General features: G+C 46.7%; 2 protein-coding genes across 10 annotated transcripts in view; one reads left to right on the forward strand and one right to left on the reverse strand.

Annotated features, from left to right (window-relative positions):
- The window catches only part of PRPF40B (pre-mRNA processing factor 40 homolog B), a 58,279-nt gene that overhangs the window by 11,525 nt on the left and 20,148 nt on the right, over window positions 1–26,606 (reverse strand). For 3 of the 9 annotated variants that reach the window (XM_046643640.1, XM_046643610.1, XM_046643672.1), the window contains exons 2-7: window positions 2,053–2,196; window positions 1,687–1,752; window positions 983–1,010; window positions 728–753; window positions 485–595; window positions 78–198 (exon numbers count right to left, since the gene is read on the reverse strand). In XM_046643640.1, coding sequence (XP_046499596.1) covers window positions 78–198; window positions 485–595; window positions 728–753; window positions 983–1,010; window positions 1,687–1,752; window positions 2,053–2,196 — 496 coding nt within the window. Of the gene's footprint in view, window positions 1–77; window positions 199–484; window positions 596–727; window positions 754–982; window positions 1,011–1,686; window positions 1,753–2,052; window positions 2,197–2,969; window positions 3,051–9,325; window positions 9,555–25,770; window positions 25,891–26,606 lie in introns of those variants that run through there. The other 6 variants (XM_046643645.1, XM_046643654.1, XM_046643682.1 and 3 more) reach the window with 6 other exon arrangements.
- FAM186B (family with sequence similarity 186 member B) overlaps window positions 192–26,606 on the forward strand; it is a 33,426-nt gene continuing 7,011 nt past the window's right edge. The window contains exons 1-4 of the mRNA XM_046643744.1: window positions 192–275; window positions 1,226–1,430; window positions 1,661–1,788; window positions 23,089–23,271. The gene's annotated coding sequence lies outside the window, so the exon portion shown is untranslated. The remainder of the gene's footprint in view (window positions 276–1,225; window positions 1,431–1,660; window positions 1,789–23,088; window positions 23,272–26,606) is intronic.

Genomic DNA, 26,606 nt, shown 5'->3' on the forward strand with positions numbered 1-26,606 from the left:
ATGGGAAAAGATAACATGGTCACAGGGTGTCAAGGGCCATCCCCCAGAGCCCTGCCCAGGGCCCACTCCCTCCTCACCCTCCAGGTCATCCAGGTCCTTGGGCCGGGTCCAGCGGGACTCCTTACTCTGGTTGTTATAGTAGTAAGGTTTGCCTGTGTCCGACTTGTACTCTTTCCAGGGACACTGGGACAGCAGCAGCTACAAGAGGATGGGTCAGAGGACATCAGTGGGCCAGGCATGCCCTCCAGCCACAGTCGGGGGAGCTAAGGAACCCAGTGAGTAGGGGACACAGGAGTTTTTAGCTACCACCTGGCCTGGCTCAACATGGGGGAAGGTGGATTTCCTGAGAGCCTAGGGAGGTTGGGGGTGGCCAGGCATCTTGGGATCAGAGGAACCATGTGTATGATTAGAGACTTAGGGAAGGCCAAGGACTTGGAAGGGTCAGGGCAGCTGAAAGGAAGGGCCAGAAGGCCCCACTCAGGACCTCTGCCTTGGACTTGAGCACGCTGGGCTTCTCCCACACGGACTGCTTGTCGTCAGCATTGTAGTAGTAGATGCGCCCATCAGGGGCCACATGCTCACTCCATAGGGCCCTCTGGGGGAGGGGGGCACAGAATGGTGGTCAAGCCCCTTTCCCAAAGCTTCTCCTCCTCACCCCAAAGATTTAACCAACAGCCCCCCGCTTCCAGCTTTTCTACCCAGAGACCCCTGAGCTGGAAGAACTCACCGGAGGACCTGTCCCACCCACAGCAGCTAGAAAAGAAGCCAAAGGAAATATATTAATGTCTCGCTCCAACTCCCATCTTATCCCCAACTATTCCTCCCTTATCCATCCCCAGTAAATATCCCCTGGTCCCATCAACATCCCAGGCTCCCTGGCATCCCAACAGGCATGATCCAGGGTGGGCTCTAGTCCACGGTCCCCTCTCCCCTGTCCCCCCAACCTCCGAGCCTGGGGGGAGCAGGCCCCCAGAAGACTCACAGCTGGCGGTGTCCGCACCTGGAGCCGTCTGCCGAAGAAAGAGGAGGGGGAAGGGTTGGGGCCAAGCCCAGTGGCCCCCAGGACCCAGGCCATGGGGGACAGAGAAGCAGGCCAGGCCAGGATCCATGTGTCCTGCTCCCAGGGATCTCCACTCCCTAACATGCTCCCCCCACCCTCTGGGGCCGTGGCTCTAGGATCCCAGGGCGAATCACACAGTAGCTTTTTTTCTTCATTTTCCTCAAGTGAGAGTATTTTGTTGAGTCGACCTCCAAGGCCCATCTGTTCCACAGTGGATACCAAATTCTACCTCCTACCCAGACTCTTACTACACTGAGCAACGGGACAAGAAGGTACAGCGAGATCCACAGATGCTGTTGCTTCCTCCAGAGGCAAAGAAGATGTGAAGAGGGGGCTGCATTCAAGTGTCCACAGTGCTAGCTATGCGAGGGTAAGCAGTGTCCGACATGAGTGTGTTCCTTAAGGGAGCTGGGCACAGCAGGGGGAGGGAGTAACAAGAGAGAATGTGCATGCCTTTGGGGATGAGTGGGAAACCAGAAGAGCAGAGTACATGGGTGAAGAGAACTCAAGTGTGGGCAGTGCTGCCAGGGACCAAGGTGATCCAAAGAGAAGAGAGAAAGAATGGAAGCCACATCCCTGTCCTCCACGTCAGACCCACAGGGGTTCCTGGCGGCCCCCGAGCTTACCGCTGCAGTGACGGGCACCGCTGGCATCAGCATTCCTGGCATCATGGGAGGTACCATTCCTGGGATCTATGGATACAAAGAAGACGAAAACCAGCTACCAAGGTGAGGGCAGGCACAAGGTGGGCAGGGTCCTGAGAGAGACAGGGGCTATGATCCTCAGGGGGCTCCTCAGGAAATCTCCAGGTTTGGGGCTCTCAGCCTCGCCTAGAGTTTCTCCAGTCATTTAGCAGACACATCCACAGGGGCCTGGCCAGAAGCTCCCTCCATTCCCTCCCCAGTTTCTGAAATCCTGATGCCGACTCTCATCTCCACCCACAGCTAAACTCACAGGGTTTTCTGAGGCCCTGGTGCAGGGGAAAAGATTACCTGTGTGAGTGGTGGTGGCGCCCCCATTGGTGGAAGCATTGGGGGCATGATGCCAGGTGGCATGGGGGGGATAGCTGGTGGTCTCTGACTCATGGGGGGTAGCCCCATTGGAGGAAAGGGTGGGGGGATTCCTGGAGGGGGCATCTAGAAATGAGGAAAGGAAGAGACACTGAGCAGAGAGACATTGCCTTAAACCTGTCAGGAAACATCCACTTGTCTCCCACCCTTCCCAACCCTCCCTCCCAGCTCTGAGGCAATTCCAAGGCTTTAGTTTGAGAAGTACACAGCATGAAACTGCCTCCCTCTTCGTCACTGAGAAAGACTGATAACTGGGGGGTCCTCTGAGTCTAACTGGCAAGCACACAGCTTCTTGAGAGGTAGGGAAGGGAGGAGGAAAAGGGAAGTGTAACCGCCACCAGACTGTGGCTGGAAGGCTCCACCTCTTCAGCAGCTCTCCCCAAAGAAGCTTCTCAGATGCAGGGCCAGAGGCAGGTGTCCAGGTACCCAAATCCCCCAGTCCCCTGCCTCCCATCCCTTTTTCTCCAACTTGATGACTACCAGTTGCTATTCCAGCCTGACTTCTGTGGCCTATTTAAAGAATACAGATAAGGAGTAGTGAAAGAGAAAGACAGCCCACCTGCCCTCACACTAATGGGGTCTTTTCCTTCCACTTCTCCTACCCCAGCCCCAGCGTGTCCCGATGACAAAAAGACAAAGGGGGAACTGTCAACTTCATGGGCTGAGAGCTTAACAGCAGCTCCTCCCACCCCAATGCCCAAGCAAAACCATCCCTCTTCCAAGGGCAGCAGAAGGGGGCACTATACAAAAACCGTGCTGGCGATGCAGCAGTGCTAGGGACTGGGGAGTTGGGGATGCAGGCTGGAAAAGCCAAGCCCAGGGAAAGACATAAAACTTACGAAGGGTGGTGGCATCATGGGGGGCCCCGGTGGGAAGGGGGCAGGCGCTGCTGGGGGCCGGGGACCAGAATCGGGAACCGACTGTTGAGGGAGAGAAAAGTCATAGGACCCAGGATGGGCAAAGAGATGGGCTTGCAGAAGGGAAGCAGAGGGGTGAGAATGAAAAAGGAGCACAAAGTTCAGAGGAAGGGTCTCCAAGCCCAATTTCTTGCCCACCCACAGCTCTGAGTCCTGAGTAGGTCTGCTCTCTCTTCTGCCAGCCCAGAGCCACGCCCTTCAATGTCATCTTTATTTTGAAGTTTCCACTTTGCCAAAGCCACAGAAAAGACGGAGGAGACTCCACTACAGGCACAGACTGGCCCTTCCCAAGGCTTTTCATCCATTCTCTTGCCTGTGGGCAAGACTGTGCCTCCCTCAAACCAGTTACACAGGGGTCTCTCATTCCCAAAGTATCCAGGGAGGAAGTGGCCTCTTTTTCTGTTCCCCACCTGAATTTACCATTACAGAGATTCAATCCCAAAGCCCTCCAAACTAGTCCTCCGTAAGTACTAGTCTAACTCTCCTCTCTTCACTACCTGCCCCGCTCCCCAACTGGCCTCATCTTTAGTCAATCACTCTCCTTGACATCTTCCACTCTCAATCATCTCCCTCATCTCTTTAGCTCTACGCCTCCTGCCCCAGAGATCCTGAACTCACCTCCCTGTGGACGAGGCTTTGAACAGCCGAGGTCTCCCTGTCCTACACATAATGGCTGGCCGCATCCCATCCTTTAGTCCTCTGCTTAAATATCACTTGCTCTAAAAGCCTCCCTGACTCTATTTAAAGCAGATCCTTCCAATTTATTCTCTAATTCCCTCTTTAGTTTCCTTGTGTACACAACTTTGTCATTATTATGTTTCCCCTCACTAGAGGGTAATAACATTCCATGAGGGCAGGGATCACATCTGACTTGTTCAAAGCTAGATTCCTGGTCCCTGCCACAGTATCTGGCACATAATGGGAACTCAATAAATATTGAATAAATGAGGGAAGGAAGGAAGGAACAAATACTCTCTATATAGAAACTTCCAAATTTTAAAAATTCATCCTATAGATATAGTCCCATCTGGCCAAAATGACGTGTGTACAAGGTTTCCATTTCAGCACTGTTTGTAAAAACAGACAACTGGACTCAGCCTAAATATCCATCAGTAAGTAGCTACGAAATTATACACAAACATAAAATGGAATACTATGCAGTCATAAAAAAAGAATTAACACAAAAGAAAAAAAAGGAGCTCATTGTCTTGATATGGAACAATCTCTAATATACATTAACAAGTGGGTAGAAAGCAAAGTGCAGCAAAGTTTTATCATTTGTATAAAAATCAGAGATAAATAACAACACACAAATCAGTAGAAGCGGGGCAGAGGTGGAAGGGAAACTTCTCACTGTATGCTCTTTGTGAATATGCACCCATATGACTACATTATCCATTCAAAAATAATTTTTTTAAGTGAACTGAGGCCTGGAGATGAAGCTAAAAGGCCGTGCCCTTCCTCCTCTTGGCTTAAAAGTTGGAGGGTGGTAGGGAAGAGTTCCAGGGAAAGGTGGTAGCTAGCCAAAGGGGAGCCACCTCACTGTTGCCCAACTGCCCTACTTCCCCAATTTACACTATACTGAGAAGGCTCAGTGTTTAAAAATACTTTTTTTTTTTTCTGCTTTATCTCCCCAAACCCCCCCTGTACACAGTTGTACATCCTAGTTGCATGCCCCTCCAGCCGTGGGGTGTGGGACGCCGCCTCAATGTGGCCTAACGAGCAGCACCATGTCCGCACCCAGGATCCGAAACCTGGGCCACCGCAGCGGAGCGCGCAAACTTAACCACTTGGCCACGGAGCCGGCCCTTAAAAATACTTTCTAATATCTACCTTTAGCACTATCTGTCCTGAGGAGAGGAGATAAGCCAAACTACTCCAACTTGAACCACCTTTCCTCAGTGTTAACCCTAGTCCCATATTCAGACCTGCTCCTATGCCCTGAAACTGTCCTCAGCATGGGAAGTCAGAAACCAACCCACATGGGAGGAAATCCAATTCCCTGTGCCACACTTTCCCATCTCCAGCTGCCTTAGGATCCTAACATCCCAGTTGCTACATAACCATCTTTGGATCCTACCAGGCTCCAGGGCTGCTCATCTCAGAGACTGGTGCCACCATGCAGTTGTCCAAGACAGAAACCTGTGAGTCACTCTGCACATCTCCCTCTTCCTTGTCAATACATCACTGAGTTCTCTTCATTTTACCTCCGAAAGATTTCTTAAATCTATTTCTCTCCATTTCCTCCTCCAACCTCACCACCCCTTTTTCCATCTGATCTACTGCAGTGGGCTCCCAAAATGCAGGGGTCTCCCCACATTTACTTCAATCTACAGATCATCAAAATGCACTCAGACCATGTTACTCCCTTGCTTAAAACTCTTTGATGGCTCCCACTGTTCTTAGGGTAAAGACCAAAACCCCTGCCCAGAGCCTGGGAGGCTGTGGCAGGTTTGCTCCCCAATTGCCTTGCCAGCCTCACCTATGCTGAGCTTCCAGGTCTGGCTCCAGCCACACTCACCTCTCAGTTCTCCACCTCGGGCATCCACCTTTGCCTGGGGCAATCTTCCTGCTAACGCCACACACCTCGCCTACATATCCTTCACATCTATCCAGTTGTCATTTCCCAGGAAAGCCTTCCTCCTAACCCGGTGGACTAGTCAGAGCCCTTTTACACATGGTCATACACCTTGTACCTTCTCCTTCAGCAATTATCCATTAGAATTTTACAGTTATTTGTACAATTCTGATTGTACTATTATTTTATGTGGCACTAATAAAAAACAAATGCTGCCAACTGATTTATGATACTCAACTGAATTTAAGATGCCTCTTGACTTCAGAAATGTTAAAATGTGTGTCTTGGAATCAATGAAATATCTGCTGCCTTCACTAGGCTGAAAACTTTAAAGGGCAGGGACTGTTTTTGCTCACCCCAATATCCTATCTCACTGTATTTTCCTTACTACTCCTGACTGGCACACAGTAGGTGCTAATAAATATTTGTTGAGTTAATGACTGTTAGACTCATTCCACAAAACAAAGCTATTGGAAAGGCTAGTAGTTACTGGGGGAACACAGAATGTCACAGTTGTAAAAAAAAAAAAAAAAAAAGATAATCCCCTTCTTTTAAATGAGAAAATTAAAGGGGAATAATCAGTCCAAGGTCCCACTGCTGGTTGGGGATACAGCTAGTACCAGATCCAATCTGCCCTCCAGCCCTACTTCCTTAAAAGCACAGTCCTTCCTACAGGAAGCAGGTCTGCTTTTTCTCTCTAGCACAGCCCCTGTGACCCATGTGGTTAAATCAGCAAGGATCCAACATGTTCTTGCTTAAGAACTAGTGGTGCCTCCCCATTGCCCACCCTAATCTCTTACCTAACATTCAAAGCCTTTCAACAGGGCCCACTCACACTCTTCTCGGCTCATCCTGACTCAATGGCTTCCCTCCTCCTCTCTGCACAGGAATTGTTAGATTACTCCACTTGTTTCTTTTATTCCACTTTGTCTCTCACTTTGTTCAAGACAATCCATATTCACCTCCTTCAAGTTACCTCTATGACTACCCTCCCCACTTATACACACTCCTACCTACCTGTGTCCCCTCAGGATAAATGCTGCACTACTTTGCATAGAGTGACATGCTACTCGGTGGATGTTTTCTGGGTGTTTTCACATGGGAATGCCTGTCTCCCTCTCAGGTGGGGATTTCCCTACATTCAGGGATTGAATTTTTTCCTTTTAAGCCTCCTCTGAGTGTCTAGTCAGGGCCCTGCACACAAAGTGCTGTGATAAAATGCAGACTCATACCTAACCTTATTTTTGCATACTGGACTATCCTAAAGTAGGCAAATGTGTGTGTACGCAGGTCCCAGGTACATCTGTATAAATTCTCTGGGTAAAGGCTGACTGTAATGAGAGGCAGCTTGGCAGACGTCTGCGTGAATGAGAAAAGGGAAGTGGAATCAAATAATGGCATGGGAAAACCTAAATAATAAAATACTAACTGTATATGACCATCTTTAACTTGGAATGGAGACCCCTGGCCAGGATGCAGACACGGCCTGTTTTGGACAGTTCCCCACAGAGACCAGAGCAACAGAATGAACGTAAATTACTATAGAACTTCTGAAGCCCTCCCTTCCCTGAGCCTCCCCTGTGGGATGTGTATACTTTCTTTCTTTCCTGAAACACCTCTGTCCCTATGTCACTTGCTGCAGTGCCTGTACAACTTTAGGTTTTATTACACTTCTGGGTGAGAATCTGAAAAAGTAACTCATGTGAGAGAGGGATACAGAAAAGGGAGCTGAAAGAGAAGCAGATCCTGTGTCTTCTCTGGAACAAAAACACATTTGTGGGCTGAGGAGAGATGAGGAAGAGACAATTGATCATTTGATCAACATGTGCTCACCTGGGCCAGTGGAAGAACTCCCCCCCACCAAGATGCAATCAGTTCTTAGCCTCCACATCTGTGGGGTATGTCAAAAGTAAAGATTCAGAAAAAAGAACAAAAGGAGAAAAGGACAAGAATGCAGAGCCAGAAGAAAGAGAATGGAAAGGGAATAATAACAACTAATAGCTAATATTTACTGAGTGCTTATTATGAGCCAGATACCATGCCAAACACTCATTTAAATCCTTGCAACCATCTTAAAGGTTATTATCCCCATTTTATAAAGAAACTGGGGTTCAGAGAGATTAAATAACAAGAGATTAAACGACAGAGGCAGGTTTGGAATCCAAAAAGTCTGATTCCAAAGCCTGTGCTACTCCACAAAGCTGCCTCCTAGCAAGGAGGATGGCGCCACAGGTATTTCTTACACTCAAATTCATTCCCCTGTTTTCTTTTCACCCCAATCCTCACACAATCCTGAAATCCTCAGCCAGCCAGGTGATCCTGGGTTAGCCTGGTCTGCCGCACTCCCTGAAGGGATTTGTGTTGGAAAACGAAGGCTGGGAGGCACATCTCTCAGAAAGAGGTAGGTAGCCATCATCAAAAAGAAAAGTATCGTGGAGGCTGAGAGACCAGCTGATTACCCTGTGGTCTGTCTACTTGCTGCCCTTCTTCAGCTCACCCAAACAGCACTAGCCCCTCTCTCCCTGTTTTCACGACCATCCTAATCCCCACCCCCCTGTACCAGCTGCCTTATTCTTCCCACTCCCCAAAGATACTGGCTGTCTTTCTAGAAAATATCTTCCACTGCTTCTCTCTGATACTGCCATCTCCTTGTCCCTCTCCCTCTGAAGAACAGAATGTTCCTTCTGGTCTTCATCTTCCTTGGGTTAAGTCTCAGCCTCCTCTTCTACTTAGAGTTCTTCCATTCCTTCAACAGGATTCCAGAGGCGCTGGCTAGCTTGCCCCAGCCTTGCAGGCTTTGTGCCTCCCATCCCCCCATATCCCTGGGGATTTTCTGCAGCCCCAGCTGAAGGCCTCGCCTCCAGCTCCATCCTCCTCGCTTCCCCACGTTCTAGAACCCATTCTCCTGAACTCTCTCAAGAACCACCCCATTTCGGAGCTGGAAGAGATCTGAGATATCATTCTCACGCATGTTCCTTTTTTTTTTTTTTTTTTTAAATCGATGGGCAATCTGAGGCCCAAAGAAAGGTAGTGACTTGCCCAAGGTCACACAGAATTGTTACACAGTTTGTTGATGGTAAAGCCAGGGTCGGGACCAGGGGGCCTCTGCTGGTCCATTTCTCGGACTATCCAAGACTGGGTGGGGGCCGAAAGTCCCCTTCCTCAGGAGACAATGCCCCCTCCTCACCTCAGGAGACGGTGTGGGGAAATGAAGGAGGGGGTCTCCTGCAGGTTTTGTGGGGCATCCAGGGCTTCCAAAGGGGACACGCACTGGGTCCAGGGGAGGGGCATGTCGCACGCCAAATATCCCAAGAGGGGAAACTGCGGCCCTCAGCTCTCCCCTTGTCCCACGCTTCCCACATCTCCCGCCCCCTCCCTTCTTTTCCGACCTTTCTCCACAAACCCACCCTTCGCTTCTTCCCTTCTTCCTCCTCATCCAGTCCCGCAACTCTCGCTCCCCTCAACACCCCCCACCCCCACCCCCAGCCATCCTCCATCATGGCCTCCCCCACCCCTTCTCCCCCAAATCCCCGCCCCCACCCCCCTCTCAGGGTTCTCTCCCTAACCTCTCAATCCCTGCGCCCTCCCCCGGGGTCCCGGGTACCCCCGGCAGCCTTCCCGCCCCCCGGGCCCAGGCTCGGGCCGCCGGGGACGCTGTGGGACCGCCCCGGGCCCCTCCACCCCCGCGCGGGGACGTTACCATGCCAGAGCCTCCGAGCAGCTGGGCCGGCTCGGCCCACCCGCCAGTAAAAGCCGCTCTGATTGGCCGGGCCGCAGCCGGGAAGGCGGGGCCAGTGGGGGGTCGCACCCCTTGGTGGCCGGGAGTCCGGTGGCTCCCGCCGCTCAGCCGGGCCCTGCACCGGCCCGGAGCTCCCGGGTCTGGCCCCGCCCCCGGCGCGGAGAGCCAGGCCCCGCCCCCGCGCCGCCGGGTCCGGGTCCCGCCCACCGGGGGGCGGGGCGCGCCTGCTCGGGCTTTGGAGGAGGGCTGGAGCCGAGCCCCCGGCTGCGCGCAGCGGCCTGAGCGCGATCCCGGGCGGGCTCTCCTGCCTTCCCGCCCGCCCCCTCTCGGCCTTCGCAACTTGGCTGGCGCGGCCGCCCCGCACGGGCGCTCGGAGCGGCGGGCTCCCACGCGCTCGCTCCCAGGACCAGGAGCTGGACCGAAGTATTCATTCCGAATATAGGGGTATCTTTGCACCTCACAAAGCGTTTTTTATCCCGTGCATAGTTATTTTTAACACTTTTTAATTAAATCATTCTTTCAACAACTATTTATTGAGCACCCGTTATGTGCCGTTATGTGCGGGAACTGTTCCAGGCGCTGGGCGTACAGCCTTTGAGGAAAAAAAGCAGACAGATCCCCCGAAATCCCTGCCCTGGGCGGGGGTGGGGGGCATGCACGTGCTTCTCACGTGACCCTGAAGTTACTTCTTTTGAGATCTGGTCCCCACCAGACGGTGAACAATTAGGGACTGGGGCCCAATCTTTTATAAGAATTAAAGATGTGCGATAAATACTATGTTGTGCAGATAAGGGAATTATAAACCAAAGCTATTTAATGAATATGCTGAAGGTCTCAGGGCTAGTAACTGACAGGGCCCCAAGCAAACGGGTGCCGAAAGGGATGAAACACCTTCCCTCCAAAGCCTGGGTAAAGATGCTTCCATTTTCCTTCATTCGTCAACACTTAGCTGAGCCTGTACTCTGTGCTTGGTACTGTACTAGGTTCTGGAGATACAAAGAATTGTGAACCGAGTCCTGCTTGCAAGAAAGTTGGAGTCTAGAAGGGGAAAGGTAGGGAAACAACCAACCGGAACTAGAAGTCCTAAATTAAAGGAGAGGAAAGGAAGGGGGATTCATTCTTGGGAGCCACTGAAGAGAGAAACTCCATTATGGTTCATATTCCTCACAATACCTAGATGGCTTCTTTTTTTTTTCCAGGCAAGGTTAGCCCTGAGCTAACTGCAGCCAGTCCTCCTCTTTTTGGCGAGGAAGACTGGCCCTGAGCTAACATCTGTGCCCATCTTCCTCTACTTTATATGTGGGACGCCTACCACAGCATGGTGTGCCTAGCGGTGCCATGTCCGCACCTGGGATCCGAACCAGCAAACCGTGGGCTGTCAAGAAGCAGAACGTGCGAACTTAACCGCTGCGCCACCAGGCTGGCCCCACCTAAGTGGGTTCAAATGAGGGCCTAGTCCTGTGGTTTTCAAACTTTGTTATTGAGACCTCCAGGCATAGCAGAAGTGGTTCAGAGGTTCCATAAACTTTTATCAATCACATTTTATTTTTAAAGTTTTTATTTTTTCAATGAAGTATTTCTTAGAATACATAGACATCCATTTTAAAGAGTCAGATAACTGTAAGATTGGTTAAGAAAAACATAAGCGCCCCAGGCTCCATCATCTCTTCCTCCCCAGAGGCAGCCATTTTCAGCTCTTTCAAGCTGTTTCTTTTAGCATTTTACCTTCATATCTCTGGCCCTCCTCCAGCTGTGTCCCTCCTAGGGGGAGGAATCCAAGCAGATATGCCCAACCAAAGCCCACAGACCCCCTTATAGGCCATATTCTGAATACCTGGGGCCCTGGAATTCCCTGCCCAGCTCCTTCCCAGTCCTGCACCAGCTTCTTCCTTGGATTTCCCCTCCCTAGGGAGACTTTGCTGGTGTTGTGGGCATCCCTAGTCCTGAGGGGTAGCCAAGGGGCAGCTATTTGCCACCAGAGACGTGAGCACAAGCTCGGGTGTCCACAGGACCCTGTGTGAGGCTCTCTTAATGCAGGACAGAGGCAATGACAGCAGGAAAGAGGGTCAGGCAGGCGCCAGGGGCTGGGGGCAGCTATCTTCTAGTGTAGAACTGTGAGGATTCCAAAAACTCTAATTTAGAACCTGGTCTTCCAGGTCCTTATGAAGGTGTGTTTGTAAAGTCAGAAGTTTAGAAGGTATTTGTTAGCTTAATTTGTAACATTGAAATATTTAGTATGTGAGTCTCCAAGAACTTGTAGTCTTGCCCCAGCCCCCATAAATAATGGGGGCAGATTTGAGGGTTTAACTTTTTCCCTTCGTCTCTCCCCACCACTTATACCTCATTCCCATCTCCCATCTGCCAAATTTAATTCGATGATTTTTGGTAGTTCAATTTTCAGTTCTTACAAAACTGTGACTACATATGCTGTTCAGAGTTGAACCATGTAGAAAACTTTGATTACTCTTCCTTTCCTGCAAAACTTTTTTCCCTGGAACTAATAATTATCTTGGGGGCCGACCCGGTGGCACAGCGGTTAAGTGCACACATTCCGCTTTGGCGGCCCAGGGTTCGTTGGTTCAGATCCCGGGTGCGGACATGGCATGCTCAGCAAGCCATTCTGTGGCAGGCATCCCATATATAAAGTAGAGGAAGATGGGCACGGATGCTAGCTCAGGGCCAGTCTTCCTCGGCAAAAAGAGGAGGATTGGCAGCAGTTAGCTCAGGGCTAATCTTCCTCAAAAAAAAAATTATCTTGTTTTTTCATTTGTTTAGTTTTCTATGTATTTATCACACGATCTTCCCCTGGTTGCCTAAATCTCTTCTTAGAATATCTAGGTACAGCAGATATTCCATCTTGTTCTTCTTTTTTTAAAAAAAAGATTTTATTTTTCCTTTTTCTCCCCAAAGCCCCCCAGTACACAGTTGTATATTTTTAGTTGTGGGTCCTTCTAGTTGTGGCATGTGGGACGCTGCCTCAGCATGGCCTGATGAACGGTGCCATGTCCCTGCCCAGGATTGGAACCAGCGAAACCCTGGGCTGCTGAAGCAGAGTGTGCGAACTTGGCCACGGGGCCAGCCCCTCATCTTCTTCTTCTTGAAGACACCTCTGCTGAACCTTCAGACCTGCTCCAATCTGAGTCTTCATCCTGTACCCTTCCTGCACATCTGGCAATCTGTCATCACCTTTCTCATCCTCCTTGGCATTTTCTTTGCCTCTCTCCTTTGTTAGATCTTTTATTTGCCATTTTCCAGGTCTTCCTCTTTCTTGATTTATTCCCTATTTTTTAGAGGAGACCATCTTCTAGAAGCTTCCTGAGAAAGGGGGAGGTAAACTGTTTTGAAACTTTGCATGTTGGACATGGACATTATTTTACTCTGACACTTGATTGATCATTTAGCTGGGTATTGAATTCCTTTGGAATTATGAAGGCATTGCAACAGTACCTCTAGCTTTCATCCCTATCCTTGAAAAGTCTGCAGCCTTTTAACTCCTTATCTTCGTGACTTTTTCCCCATCTCTGAACCTCTCCTTGTCTCCAGTGTTCTGAAATGGCAGCGATATGTCTTGGTGAAAGGCTGTTTGTGTGCTGGGCACTCACTGCCTCTCACTTCTGGGAAACAATCTGGAATCATCCCATTGGTGATTTCTTCCCTTCCATTTTCTCTGTCCTTTCTTTTTTGGAACTCATATAATTCAGGTGATGGATCTGCTGGACTGGTCCTTCTGATTTCTTATTTTTCTCTCCTACTTTCCATATTTTTCACTTTGTTTTCTGGGAGACTTCCTCAACTTTTTATCTTCCCATTCTGCTACTGAGTTTTTCAATGTGTTAAAGATTTTTATTACTCTCAGGGGCCAGCCCCATGGCCGAGTGGTTAAGTTTGCACGCTCTGCTTCAGCAGCCCAGGGTTTCGCCCGTTTGAATCCTGGGCAGGGACATGGCACCTCTCATTAAGCCATGCTGAGGCAGCATCCCACATGCCACAGCTAGAAGGACCCACAACTAAAAAGACACAAGTGTGTACCAGGGGGCTTTGGGGAGAAAAAGGAAAAATAAAATCTTTAAAAAAAAAAAAAGTTTTATTACTCACTTTATTTTTATTAATCGAATATTCCTTTTTATAGCATATTATTTTCAGAGTTGAAATAGCTTATCTTATCTCTAAAGCTATTCATGATAGTTTTGTTTAAGTTTTCTTCTTTCTGCATAATCTCTGTTTACTCTAAATTTCTTTTTCTGTTATTTTGGTCTCTTTCATGTTAGATTCTTTTCTTGGAGGTCTTATAATCCTTGGTTGTCTGCTCACGTTTAAGGACAGGTTATCAAAAAGCTGATTGGAAACGTTTGTGCTCTGTCAGCTCAGGTACATGGAAGGAGCTTGTGGGCCATGAGCTTCACTGCAGGGGGATCTGGCTGGGAACCGCTGATGTCAGCATCTTTAGGTCTTGTTCCTCAGGATGGTCAGTCATCTGGCACAACCACTTCCGTTTGCCATACGGTCGCCCCATTGTTGCTTTAGGATCCAGCCTTCTCTAGTCTAAGTAACCACTCATCCATCTGCTTCCCAGCTTCCTAAAGTATTTTCCTCTTGTCTCTTTTCCTCTTTCCCTGTCCTTGTGAATTTATGCCTTAAAAAAAAAATCCCTTTGCTATAGTTTTAGTGTATTTTTAGTAGTGCAAAAGTAGATACATGTGTTTAATCTACCATTTTTTACCCAGAAACTTTAAATATATTTTAACAGCGCTTTTTTTTTTAAGTGAGATTCACCTGGCAGGTGAAGCTCTCTACTCATTTTTTTTTTCCTGCGTTTTCTCCCCAAATCACCCCAGTACATAGTTGCATATTTTTTTTTAGTAGTGAGTCCTACTAGTTGTGGCATGTGGGATGCCACCTCAGCATGGCCTGATGAGCAGTGTCACGTCCATGCCCAGGATCCGAACTGGTGAAACCCTGGGTTGCCAAAGCGGAGCATGCAAACTTAACCATCCGGCCATGGGGCCGGCCCCTTAACTATTTTCAAAACAATAGTTTAGAAATGTATACACTCAAATGTCTTACATACCAAATTTTTGGGTTCATCACAACAAGCTTGTTGAAATTGAATGATTTTGCAATACACATGACCATGAAGTTGAGCCATCAGGTATTCCAAGAAGATAGTGCTTTTATCTGTTTTAGATACTGAGGTTCTACAACAGGCTTTGCTTAGAAAGGGGGTTGGCTGCTTTAAAGAAAAATGTTTACAAACATCTCTCCTGGGCTAGGGATCGCCTAAGCGTGGCCTTCGAACTATGGTGAAGGTGTTGCTTCTGGCCACAGAGCTGCCCATGGGAGATGGGCTTGGGACGGACTAATGTCTCGAAGAGGGAGCATCCCAGTCTCAAGGGAAAAGGGTATGAAAGTAGAGAAGACTTGCCACCTACGAAAGGAGGGAGAGTTATTTCCTTACACCCTCCAATACCCTCCTGACTAACTTCCAGCCCCTTGCACTGTCTGCCCATAATCCCTCCACAGTCTTGGGCATTATAAAACATTGCATTTTTTTTTCCCTGAGGAATATTAACCCTGAGCTAACATCTGTGCCAATCTTCCTCTATTTTTTAGTATGTGGGCTGACAGCACAGCATGGCCACTGACAGAGCAGTGTAGGTCCACACCCGGGAACTGAACCCAGGCTGCCAAAGCAGAGCACACTGAACTTAACTATGAGGCCACCAGGGCTGGCCCAAAACATTGCATTCTTTAAAGTCAGCTTTATTGAGGTATAATTTACATACTACAAAATTCACCAATTTTAAGTGTACCCTATAGTGAATTTTCACAAATGTATATAGTCATGTACCCACCACCATAGTCATGACAAAACATTTCCTTCACTTAGAAACTTTCTTTGTGCCCTTTGCAGTCAGTCTCTTCCCTTCATCTGGCTCCTGGCACCTGCTGATCTGCTCTCTGCCCATACAGTTTTGTGCTTCTAGATTTCATATAAGCGGAATCGTACAGTTTGTAGTAGTTTGTGTCTGACTTCTTTCACTTGTATAACGCTTTTGAGATTCTCCATGTTGTTGCATGTATCAGTGTTCATTCCTTTTTAATGTGAAGTAGTATAGTTTGCTGCATGGGCGTACTACAATTTGTTTATCCATTCACCAGTTGATGGACATTTAGGTTGTTTGCAAGTTTGTGCTATTACTAATAGAACTGGTTATGAATAGTAGTGTATAGGTCTTTGTATGGACATATGCTTTCATTTCTCTTGGGTCATACTTAGGAATAGGATTGCTGGGTTGGATGGTAATATATATTTTAACTTCTGAAAAAACTGCCAAACTGTTTTCCAAAGTGGCTGTACCATTTTTACATTCTCACCAGTAATATTGGAGGGTTTCACTTTCCCAACATCCTCCTCAACACTTGTTATTGTCACACTTTTTATTGTCTGACTCGTCCTTGTCAGACATCTGACTCCTTGGCATCTCACTGTGGTATTAACTTGCATTTCCCAAATGACTAATGATGTTGAGAATCTTTTCATGTCCTTATTTATCATTTATTTATCTTCTTTAGTGACATGTCTATTCAAATCTTCTATTCATTTTAAAAACTAGATTGTTTTTTTTTTGTTGTTATTGAGTTGTAGTGGTTCTTTATATATTCTGGATGCAAGTCCTTTATCAAACATATGTTTTGCAAATAATTTTTTTTCCAGTCAGTGGCTTCCATTTCTTTTGTGTGTGTGTGAGGAAGATTGGCCCTGAGCTAATATCTGTTGCCAATCTTACTCTTTTTGCTTGAGGAAGATTGATGCTGAGCTAACGTCTGTGCCAATCTTCCTCTGTTTTGATGTAGGAGGCTGCCATAGCAGGGCTTGACGAGTGGTGCTAGATCTAGATCCGGGACCCACACCTGCGACCCCTGTGCTGCCGGAGCAGAGTGCGCAAACTTAACTACTACACCACCTGGCCGGCCCCTCCATTTCATTGTCTATATTTGTGAGGGATATTGGTTATTTTTATTGTAATAGTTTTGTCTGGTTTTGGTAACCAGGTAATGCTAACCTCACAAAATGATTTGGGAAGAGTTCCCTACTGTTCAGTTTTCTGGAAGAATTTGTATAGAATTGTATTATTTTTCCCTTAAATGTTTGGCAAAATTCATCAATTAAACCATCTGGGGCTGGAGTTTTCTTTGAGGGAAAGGTTTTAAATTCCAAATCCAATTTCTTGAGTAGAGATAGGGCTTTTCAGATTTTCTCTTCTTTAGTGAGCTTTGATAGGTTGTGTCTTTCAAGGAATTTGTCCATTTCATCCAATTTACCAACTTTATAGGCATAAAGTTTTTTCATAATACTCCTTTATTATTTCCACTGTAGAGTCTGTAGTGATGTCCCCTCTCTCATTCCTGATGTTGGTAATTTGTGCCTTCTTTCTTTTTTTCTTGGTAAGGTCTGGCTGTGAGTTTTATCAATTTTATTAATCTTTTTAAGGAACCAGGTTTTGGTTGCATTGATTTTCTCCATTTTTTAAAAATTGATTTCTACTCTTATCCATATGATTTCCTTCAGCTTATTTTGAGTTTCCCTGTTCTAGTTTCTTTCTCTAAGCACTGCTTTAGCATCCCACAAATTTTGATATGTCATGTTGTCATTTTCACTCAGTTCAAAATATTTCATAATTTTCCTTGTGATTTCTTCTTTGACTCATAGAATTTTGTTGTTTAATTTACAAATATTTGGGAATTTTCCAAATATCTCTCCAATTATTGATTTATAGTGCAATTCCATTGTAGTCAGAGAACATATTCTGTATGATTTGGATCTTAAATGTATTGATATTTATTTTATGGCCCAGATTATTGTTCCATATGGATTTGGAAATAATGTATCCTGCTGTTCTTGGGTGAAATGTTCTTTAAATGTCAAGTGAGATGAGTTGCTTGATAATGTTTTTCAAAATCTCTATATCTGGGGCCAGCCTGGTGGCGCAGCGGTTAAGTGCATATGTTCCACTTCAGCAGCCCGGGGTTTGCCAATTTGGATCCCGGGTGTGGACATGGCACCGCTTGACAAGCCATGCTGTGGTAGGCGTCCCACATATAAAGTAGAGGAAGATGGGCGTGGATGTTAGCTCAGGGCCAGTCTTCCTCAGCAGAAAGAGGAGGACTGGCAGCAGTTAGCTCAGGGCTAATCTTCCTCAAAAAAAAAGAAATCTCTATATCCTTACTTATTTTTTTTCTACTTCTACCACTTCCTGCAAGAGAAGTGTTGAAATCTCTAACTATACTTGTGGATTTATCCATTTCTCCTTTCATTTCTGTAAGTTTTTTGCTTCATGTATTTTGAAGCTATGGTATTAGCTTCAAAATTAGGTGCATACACATATAGGACTGTGTCCCCTTTATTAATTGAAACCTTTATCTTTGTGGAATGTCCTTCCTGTTTTATGTTTGCTAATATTTATTGTTCTAAAAGCTGATATTGATATAGCCACTTCAGCTTTCTTTTGAGTAGTATTATCATGGTTTATCGCTTTTCCATGCTTTTAGTTTTAACCTATGTGTGTCTTTTTATTTAAAGTGTGTTTCTTTCCTTCCTTCCTTCCTTTCTTTCTTTCTTTCGAGGAAGATTGGCCCTGAGTTAACATCTGTGCCAATCTTCCTCTATTTTTTGTATGTAGGATCTGCCACAGTGTGGCTTGATGACTGGTGTGTAGGTCTTTGCCCGGCATCTGAACCTACAAACTCCAGGACCACCAATCAGAGTACACGAACTTAACTACTACACTATCAGGTCAGCCCTAAAGTATGTTTCTTGTAGATAGTACATCGTTGAGTCTTGACTTTGTCTTAATTGAATCTCAAAATCTTTATCTTTTAATTGGCTTGTTTAGGTCATTTATATGTAATGTAATTATCAGTATGATTGGGTTTAAAAGAAATAAGAAAGCGAGGCATGGGAGAAAGGGGAAAAAAAGAAAAGACTCTAGATTGGGAATCAGGAAACTAGGCTGGAGTTCTGACTCTGTACTTCCAGCTCTGTAACTTTAAATAAATCTCATAACTCTTCTGAGCCTTAGCTGGCTCGCACATGTTTGTAAGGATGAATAAGTTGTTTGTAAACTACAACATGCTCTGAAATCATAAGGGATTAAAGGACTATCCAGTGCCAGATGTATACATAGGTGGGTATCTATAAACCAGGGTATGAGTGCCTCAAAGACAGAAATAGGTCTTGGTCATTTCTGTATTTCCAGCACTAGCCCCCATGACTGGCACATAGACTGTTGCCAGTAAGTGTTTTTTGAGTGAATGGGCAATAAAAGAATTAACTTTGAATAAGTGAATGAATGATAGTACATGAGAGACAGGTAGGTGTCAGGTGACAAGTTATTAAGTGGCCATGGCACTGCAAGAACTGAACTTACAGTGTTTAATTCCTTATCTGTTAAATGGGAATACTTTTCAGTAGCACAGAAGAATAATTTCCATGTATATGTATTTGTACTTACATACTCATTCATTCAACAAGCATTTATTAAGTGCCTACTACGTGCCAGAAACTCACTTTAGTAAGTCACAGTGTTGACTGAGCCTTGATCCCTGGTACAAATGCAAATATATTCCCATTAGTTATTGATTGGCTCTAATTAAAAAAAAGTTCCCTGGGGCCAGCCTGGTGGCACAGTGGTTAAGTGCGCACGTTCCGCTCCGGCGTTCCAGGGTTCGCCAGTTCAGATCCCGGGTGTGGACATGGCACCGCTTGGCAAGCCATGCTGTGGTAGGCATCCCACATATAAAGTAGAAGAAGATGGGCATGGATGTTAGCTCAGAGCCAGTCTTCCTCAGCAAAAAGAGGAGGATTGGCAGCAGATGTTAGCTCAGGGCTAATCTTCCTCAAGAAAAAAAAACAGGGGCTGGCCCCGTGGCCGAGTGGTTAAGTTCACGCGCTCCGCTGCAGGTGGCCCAGTGTTTCATTGATTCGAATCCTGGGCGCGGACATGGCACTGCTCATCAAACCATGCCGAGGCAGCGCCCCACATGCCACAACTAGAAGGACCCACAACGAAGAATATACAACTATGTACTGGGGGGCTTTGGGGAGAAAAAGGAAAAAATAAAATCTTTAAAAAAAAAAAGAAAGAAAAAAAACAGTTCTCTTTCAGAAAAGAACTTTTTCTACTTGCATTTTCCTATTTTTAGCCATTAATGTTTAGTTTGGGAGTGTAACATTTAGTGATTTTAAAAAAGCAACACACAGATAAAAAGCTAGATAACCAAGTAGATAGATGACAGGGAGTCATTCTTCCAATCCAACTGATGATGTCACAGGAGAAAAGGTCAGTTAGAACTCAATGTCTGGCAGTTACAGGGAGCTGTGGCTAGGCAGAGGGTACTCAGGAGCTGCGCTGGAGTCCTTAACCCCAAAGCAGCCAACATCACGTGTCCAGGCCTGTGTATCAGAGACACAGGACATCTTTGTGACTGACAGAGTGATCCAAAATGGAAAAAGACGAGCCCCCACAGTTGGTGACCCCCAAGTCGGTGAATGCCATTCTCTCGAGGATTGAGGCTGCCCAGCTAACTCGGGTTCAGGAGGTAACCCCTGAGATGAGGGAGTCACCTTTCTGTTGGGGTCTGATGTGGAGGCTGGGGATTGATCCCAGATTTGGGCAAGATTCCAGCTCTGGGCTTTAAGGGGTCCTGGGATCCTCAGCGAGCTGAGTTTGTAGACAGATTAGTACAAATTATCCACCTCCTAGATTTGGCGTCTGCAGGGCAAGCCGGAACCAAACCGTTCCCCTGAGGCAGCACTGGGCCCAGGAAGGGAACAGCCCACTGGAAGCCCCAGGATGGCCCTGAGACACATGGTGGAGGGTCCTCGTAGGGCAGGAGCAAGGGCCCAAAGTTCGTGATTTGAGGTCTGTTCCTGGAAACCTGTCAGAATCCCCCAAGCTGAGCCCTAAACGCTCACAGAGAAACGGCCAAAGGCAGAATCACCCTGAACCTGAGCCTCTGGTGCATTTTTTTATGGGATCCTCTGACCCTGAGGGTTTCTTGGGGCCTCATTTTTTCAGTCTGTTGCTTTTGGATCCTTGTGAAGAGAGATGTCCAGAAGTCCCCAGCAAATTCTGAAGAAAGGTTTGCTGTGGATTTTTAGTATTCTCTCCCTTCCTGACCTGGTCTAAATAATCGAATGATGGTAATAAGAACTAACACTTATTTTATGTGCCAGACACTGTCCTAAGTGCCTTACAAATATTAATTCATTTAATCTTTACAAACACCCTGTGACAAAGATACTATAACAATCCCCACTTTACAAGTGAGAAAACTGAGGTCTACACTGCTAGGACATGGTATCAGGCTCCAGAGTTCACACCCCTAAACACTACAATTTACTGCTTCGCATATAGGATATTTCTTCCCAGCTCTCAGACATCTTGGACAATGTCAACTGTGTCATCAACCACTTCCAGGAAGAATTAGGATATGATTTAAAAGAAAAGGCAAAATCTCACCAGATGGAGCAAAAGGGCAAGAAGAGATTCATCTTGCTGGAGAAAATTGCTTCCTTCTCCAAGGATGCTAAGACTAAAGAGAAGCACTTGTACGAGATTCTCCACTGGCTGGGCCACTGGGGTGAGTCTGCAGGCCGGGTGCAGCCCTGAGGGTGGGTACCTTCCCCCCATGACGCTGGTCCCGGCTTGCTCAGCCTCCTCCTTTCCCACCCTCGGTCAGCATGTGCTGGGAGAGGAGTGTGGAGGGTGGTGCAGAGGAAGCAAAAGACACATTGCAGTGCCTCTCCAGTGACACATTCTCCCACTCATGTCACAACACGTCACCTCCACTCCCCAGTGGGGCAAACACGTGATTGTCCAAAACGTAACAGATTGTGACATTAGCTGCGTAAGTGATGAAGCCTAACATCACTAGCCTGTTACGCCATCTCATTTTTTAGCAAGATAGAAACTAAACTTGAACCCACACTAGCTATTTTATTTATTTGATTTTTTAATTTTCCCAGCTTTATTGAGATACAGTTGACAAATAACTGTGTGATTTTAAAGTGTGTAATGTGATGATTTGATATATGTGTATGTTGTCAAATGATTATCACAATAAAGTTGATTAACACATCCATCACATCACATAGTAGCCTTTTTTGTGTATGATGAGAACATGTAAGATCTACTCACAGCAAATTTCAGGTATATAGTACGGTATTGTTAATTATAGTCACCTTCCTGTACATTAGATCCACAGAACTTATTTATCTTACAACTGAAAGTTTGTACCCTTTGACCAACATCTCCCAATTTCCCCCACTTCCCAGCCTCTTGTAACAACCAATCTACTCTCTGTTTCCATGAGTTCAACTTTTTTAGATTCCACATATAAGTGAGATGATATAGCATTTGTCTGTCTCTGTCTGACTTATTTCACTTAGCGTAATACCCTCAAGATTCATCCATGTTGTCTAAAATGACAGGATTTCCTTCTTTGTTATGACTGAGTAATATTTCATTGTATATAACACATTTTCTTTATCCATTGACTGATACTTAGGTTGTTTCCATGTCTTGGCTCTTCTGAATTATGCTTCAGTGACTATGGGTGTGCATATATCTCTTGGAGATAGTGATTTTGTTTCCTTTCATATATACCCAGAAGTGGGATTGTTGAATCATATGGTAGTTCTTTTTTTTTTTTTTTTTGGAAGATTAGCCCTGAGCTAACTACTGCCAATCCTCCTCTTTTTGCTGAGGAAGACTGGCCCTGAGCTAACATCCATGCCCATCTTCCTCTACTTTATATGTGGGATGCCTACCACAGCATGGCTTTTGCCAAGCAGTGCCATGTCCGCACCCGGGATCCAAACCGGCGAACCCCGGGCCACTGAGAAGTAGAACGTGCGAACCTAACCGCTGTGCCACCGGGCCGGCCCCTGATTTTTGTATGTTGATTTTGTATCCTGCAGCTTTACAGAATTTGTTTATTAGTTCTAACAGTTTTTTAGTGGAGCACACTAGCTATTTTATAGAGCAGCCCAAAGGTGATATTAAAAGTACTGAATGACCTTTACCGCGTGGGCACTGGGCCAAACAGCACTGATTCCAGCTGTAAGCCACTGGTATAGCCAATTGGGTGTGGACCAGCGCACACAGCCCTGGAATCAGGTGCTACCCTCATTAAGATCAGAGTTATCCCATCATGAGACCTCAGTCTGCTATGAGGTGCGGTGGATGCTGCAATGTATAGGGATATGCCCGATCCCCTCACACTGCCCTGTCCCTGAGGAGCTCTCAGTTCAGTGGTCCTTCACCTTCCCCCAAGAGCTAAGCAGGGCTGTTAACTCCAGTTAATTAATTTAATTGTCCAGATAATGGACTAGGCAATGGGAATAGAGCAATAAAGGCAGACACATCCCTGGTCTTATAGTACAATAATGCTATTTAATGTCTTATTGCATATTTTCTACATGGAAACCTCATGTTAATCATTTCACATGTATTATCTCAATTAATCCTTACCCAACCCTTTAACGGGGAAGGGTACTGAGGCTCAGGGGAATAAGTGACTTGCCCACCATCACACAGCTAGTAAGAGGTAAAACTAGTTCAACCTCAAAGCCTACTGGTGTAACCCTTGTGCAACAGGGCTGCTTGGGGCTCCCTAGAGAACACATTGTTCTCAGCCTGTACTTCCCACTCCCTCTCCAGGTGACAGCCTGACTTACGAGATCAGGAACAGGCAGAGTCAGGGGGAAGAGGAAGCCCTGGATGAATGGATTGAGGTGATGGAGAAAGTGTTACCTCTCTCCCTCATCGCCACCAAAGGAGGCATCGAGTCTCTCATTTCCCTTTGCTCCACTCTCATTGAAGGACAAAAGAAAAGGGCAAAAGGTAGGTTCCAGGAGTACTTGGGAGGGGGTCTGGGTTGGGTGGTTGCCATCTCACAGGAAGAAGTCACACTCCAGGGTCTATGGGAGTCTCCCCGACTCTCCTCCATAACAAAAGCTTTATCTGAGATGGACGGGCAGTAGTGAGAGGTTGTGGTGTTGAACACAGGATGAGCACCAAACAGTGCTGAGCAGTCCCTCAGGGCTGGAAGTAGGGGTGATATGGAGACAGGTCCCTGTTGGTGCTTCCTGGAGCTGCGGCCTCATGAAGGTTCTGGGGAAGAAGTCTAGAAGGCCAGAAAGGCTGGAGTCTGTAGCTAGAGCCTGAGGAACATCCTTTCCTTACTCCAAACCCAGCTGCAGAGTCAAGAAGTCTGATGAGACTCAGCCAGAGGCTTTTCAATTGTGGCTGTTCCAGAAGTGGTCAGTCAACAACATGGCTCAACCTTGAAACTTGACTCCTATCAGCATTGACGGGATCTCAGATTATCTAACTCCTACATTTTGTAGATGAGAACATTGAAGCTCAGAGAAGAGAAGGACCACAAAGAAAGCTTGCAGCAAAGCCAGGCCCCAAACTTAGGTTTTCTGACTTCTCAATCTTACTCAAGAGCATGAGCTTCAGAGTCAGACAGACCTGAGTTCGAATCCCATATGCCAATTTCTGGCTGACTTGGGGCAGGTAATTTCATCTCTCTGAACCTCACGTTCCTCATATACAAAATAAGAAGGACACTGCCTACTTGCAGGATTCCACTTGGCGTGAGACCCCATGCTTAGAACATGCTCAGGGCTTAATAATAGCTATTGGTGCTTTATTGTTGATTCTCATAGCCAGGTTCCTTATCAGTCAAACAAAGTTGCTAGTTGGTGGAGGGGAGAAGCAGGGAAAGGTAGATGAGAAGGAGACAATCTTCCCTACAATCTTACCATATTATGTCTTGAGATGTAGTTAGTCATGTACTTGACTTATTTCCTTGCTAGATTATAAACTCCTGGGTGGCAAAGGCTGTGTCTTATTCCTTTCTTTTTAGGGCTTAGTTACCGAGTACTTACTAGTTACCTGGTACTGTGCTTGGCACTAAACATGGATAACCTAGTTAAGTCCCATGAAGTAGATGCTATGATTATCCCCATTTATCAGAAATGGAGGCACTGAGAAGTTAGGAAACTTGCCCAAAGCAAGTGGTAAGGATGAGATTCAAGCCCAAGTTGTCTGATTCCAGAATCCAAACTCTGAACCACTAGGCTACATGGCCTCTCTGACAACATTAGCTAGATGCTAGTTTGACTTCAATGTCATTTAATTTCCATATTTCCGTTAGCCCCTCATCCAAAGTTAGCCAGTGTTTTTTCTGCCAGTGATGTTCATTGAATAGGCAAATGAGTGGATGCTCCAAGATAATCACCAGCAGCCCTATACATGGTAGGTCCAAGTGGGTACAACTACAACCATAACCAGCCCTGTGGAGCTGAGGTCTATGAATGGATTGGAACACAGGGTATACAATCTGGGTTTATGTGCATTTTCTTGAGGAGAAGGTCCCCTGCCTTTATCAGAGTATTAAAGGAGTTCATGACTCCCCAAATGGAAAAAGACATTAGTCATTAAAAAAAAAAACCCAAAAAACAACTTGGGGTCGGCTCAGTGGCATAGTGGTTAAGTTTGTGTATTCTGCTTTGGAAGCCCAGGGTTCATGGGTTCAGATCCCGGGTGCAGACCTGCACACCACTCATCAAGCCATGCTGAGGTGGCGTCCCACATACAAAACAGAGGAAGATTGGCACAGATGTTAGCTCAGTGACAATCTTCCTCAAGCAAAAGAGGAAGATTGGCAACAGTAGTTAGCTGAGGGCCAGTTTTCCTCACCAAAAAAAGAAAAAAAAGACATGTGAACAGTTGTAGGACCATGAGATAAATTCTCTACAAACACAGTGCAGTGATAACAGGAAACAGAAATAAAGCTTCCCAGGTGATCTGGAGTGTAAGTGCCAGGTAGCTTCCAGAGTTTGGATAGTTGGTAATAGGGAGCCAAACACAGATATTGAGGCTGGGAAGTAGCATGATTAGAAAAATAACTCTTCTCCAGGGAAATATGGAGGATCAGGAATATGCTGAATTGAGCTGAGGTGGGTTGAACAGTTCCAGGCCCCTCTGGGCCCTGCAGGTGCTATGGAGCTGGCAGACCTTGACAGGTAAGCTCTGGCCAAGCTGCGAGCCCAGCAGAGATCTTTCTTGACAACATCTCCCCTGGCCTCACATATAGCCCCAACTCCTGATTCTTGCCAAAGCCCTAAGAGGGCTGGATGGGAATTGGCCAAGCAGGGTCTGGAGAATAAGTAATCCTTGGGACCCAGGGGAGCTTGTTGCCTTGTTCTCTTCACCTCTCCTAGCGTCTAAATGCACCTTCTGGCCGGGCTGGCAGGAACAAAGACCACAAAACTCTACATCCTACCCTCAGCCACCGAGCCCAGAGAAGATGCTCCAGGACAAGCACACTACCTGCACAAGGGTCTCTGAGGTGAAGTCCATGCTTCAGGAGCTCCTGGACTCCACTATGTTCAACCAGGGGGACGTCAGGGCCATCAGGTACATGTACGCTGTGGTTGAGAACCTCAACAAGGCCTTGATCCTCCAGCACAAGGAAAACAGGAGCCTGGAGACCAAATACAAGTCCCTGAAAATAGAGATGACCAAAGAACTCAGCAGCCAGAGGCTGTACTTCCAGAAATCCCTCCAAATCCTCGAGAGCAAGAGGGATGCCCTACTAAAGCAGGTGGAAATTCTAGGGGGAAAGTACCATGACCTTCTCTTGATAAAGCATGCCTTAGAGTTCCAGCTGAAGAAGGCTGAGTCTGCTAGAGGTCAAGCAGAAGACTCAGCTAAGATACTGGTTGACTCCCCGGGCCCTCTTGAGAGAGACACCCTCCCAAAGAAAGAAACAGTCATGGAGGAAACCCAAGAAGAACCCAAGAAAGAGGATCAGCTGTTCTCACCACTCTCCCCAAGTCCTATGGCCACAGCCGGGGACAGTGGTGCTAGGCCTTCAACGTATCAGCCACTTTGCAGCATGACCATGCATTCAAGGATCGCAGATGTGTACAGCAGTACAGACACTGAAAGTCTTCAGCCTGTGTGGCCATCTTTGGTGGATCACAAGTTTCCTAAGAAATGTGAAAGACTGATGGCAGAAACCCCAGGCCACAAAGTCAAAGATCAGAAGGACTTCTTCCAGGAAGCAGACCAGGAAAAGGAAGGACTTCAAATTAAGCCCCATTTTGGGAAGCAGCTGTCCCAAGAGAGCTCCAGGAAGGAGGCCTTGGAAAGCAAGGTGGAAC

The sequence above is a fragment of the Equus quagga genome, chromosome 1 (genome assembly GCF_021613505.1).
Source record: "Equus quagga isolate Etosha38 chromosome 1, UCLA_HA_Equagga_1.0, whole genome shotgun sequence".
NCBI lineage: Eukaryota > Metazoa > Chordata > Mammalia > Perissodactyla > Equidae > Equus > Equus quagga.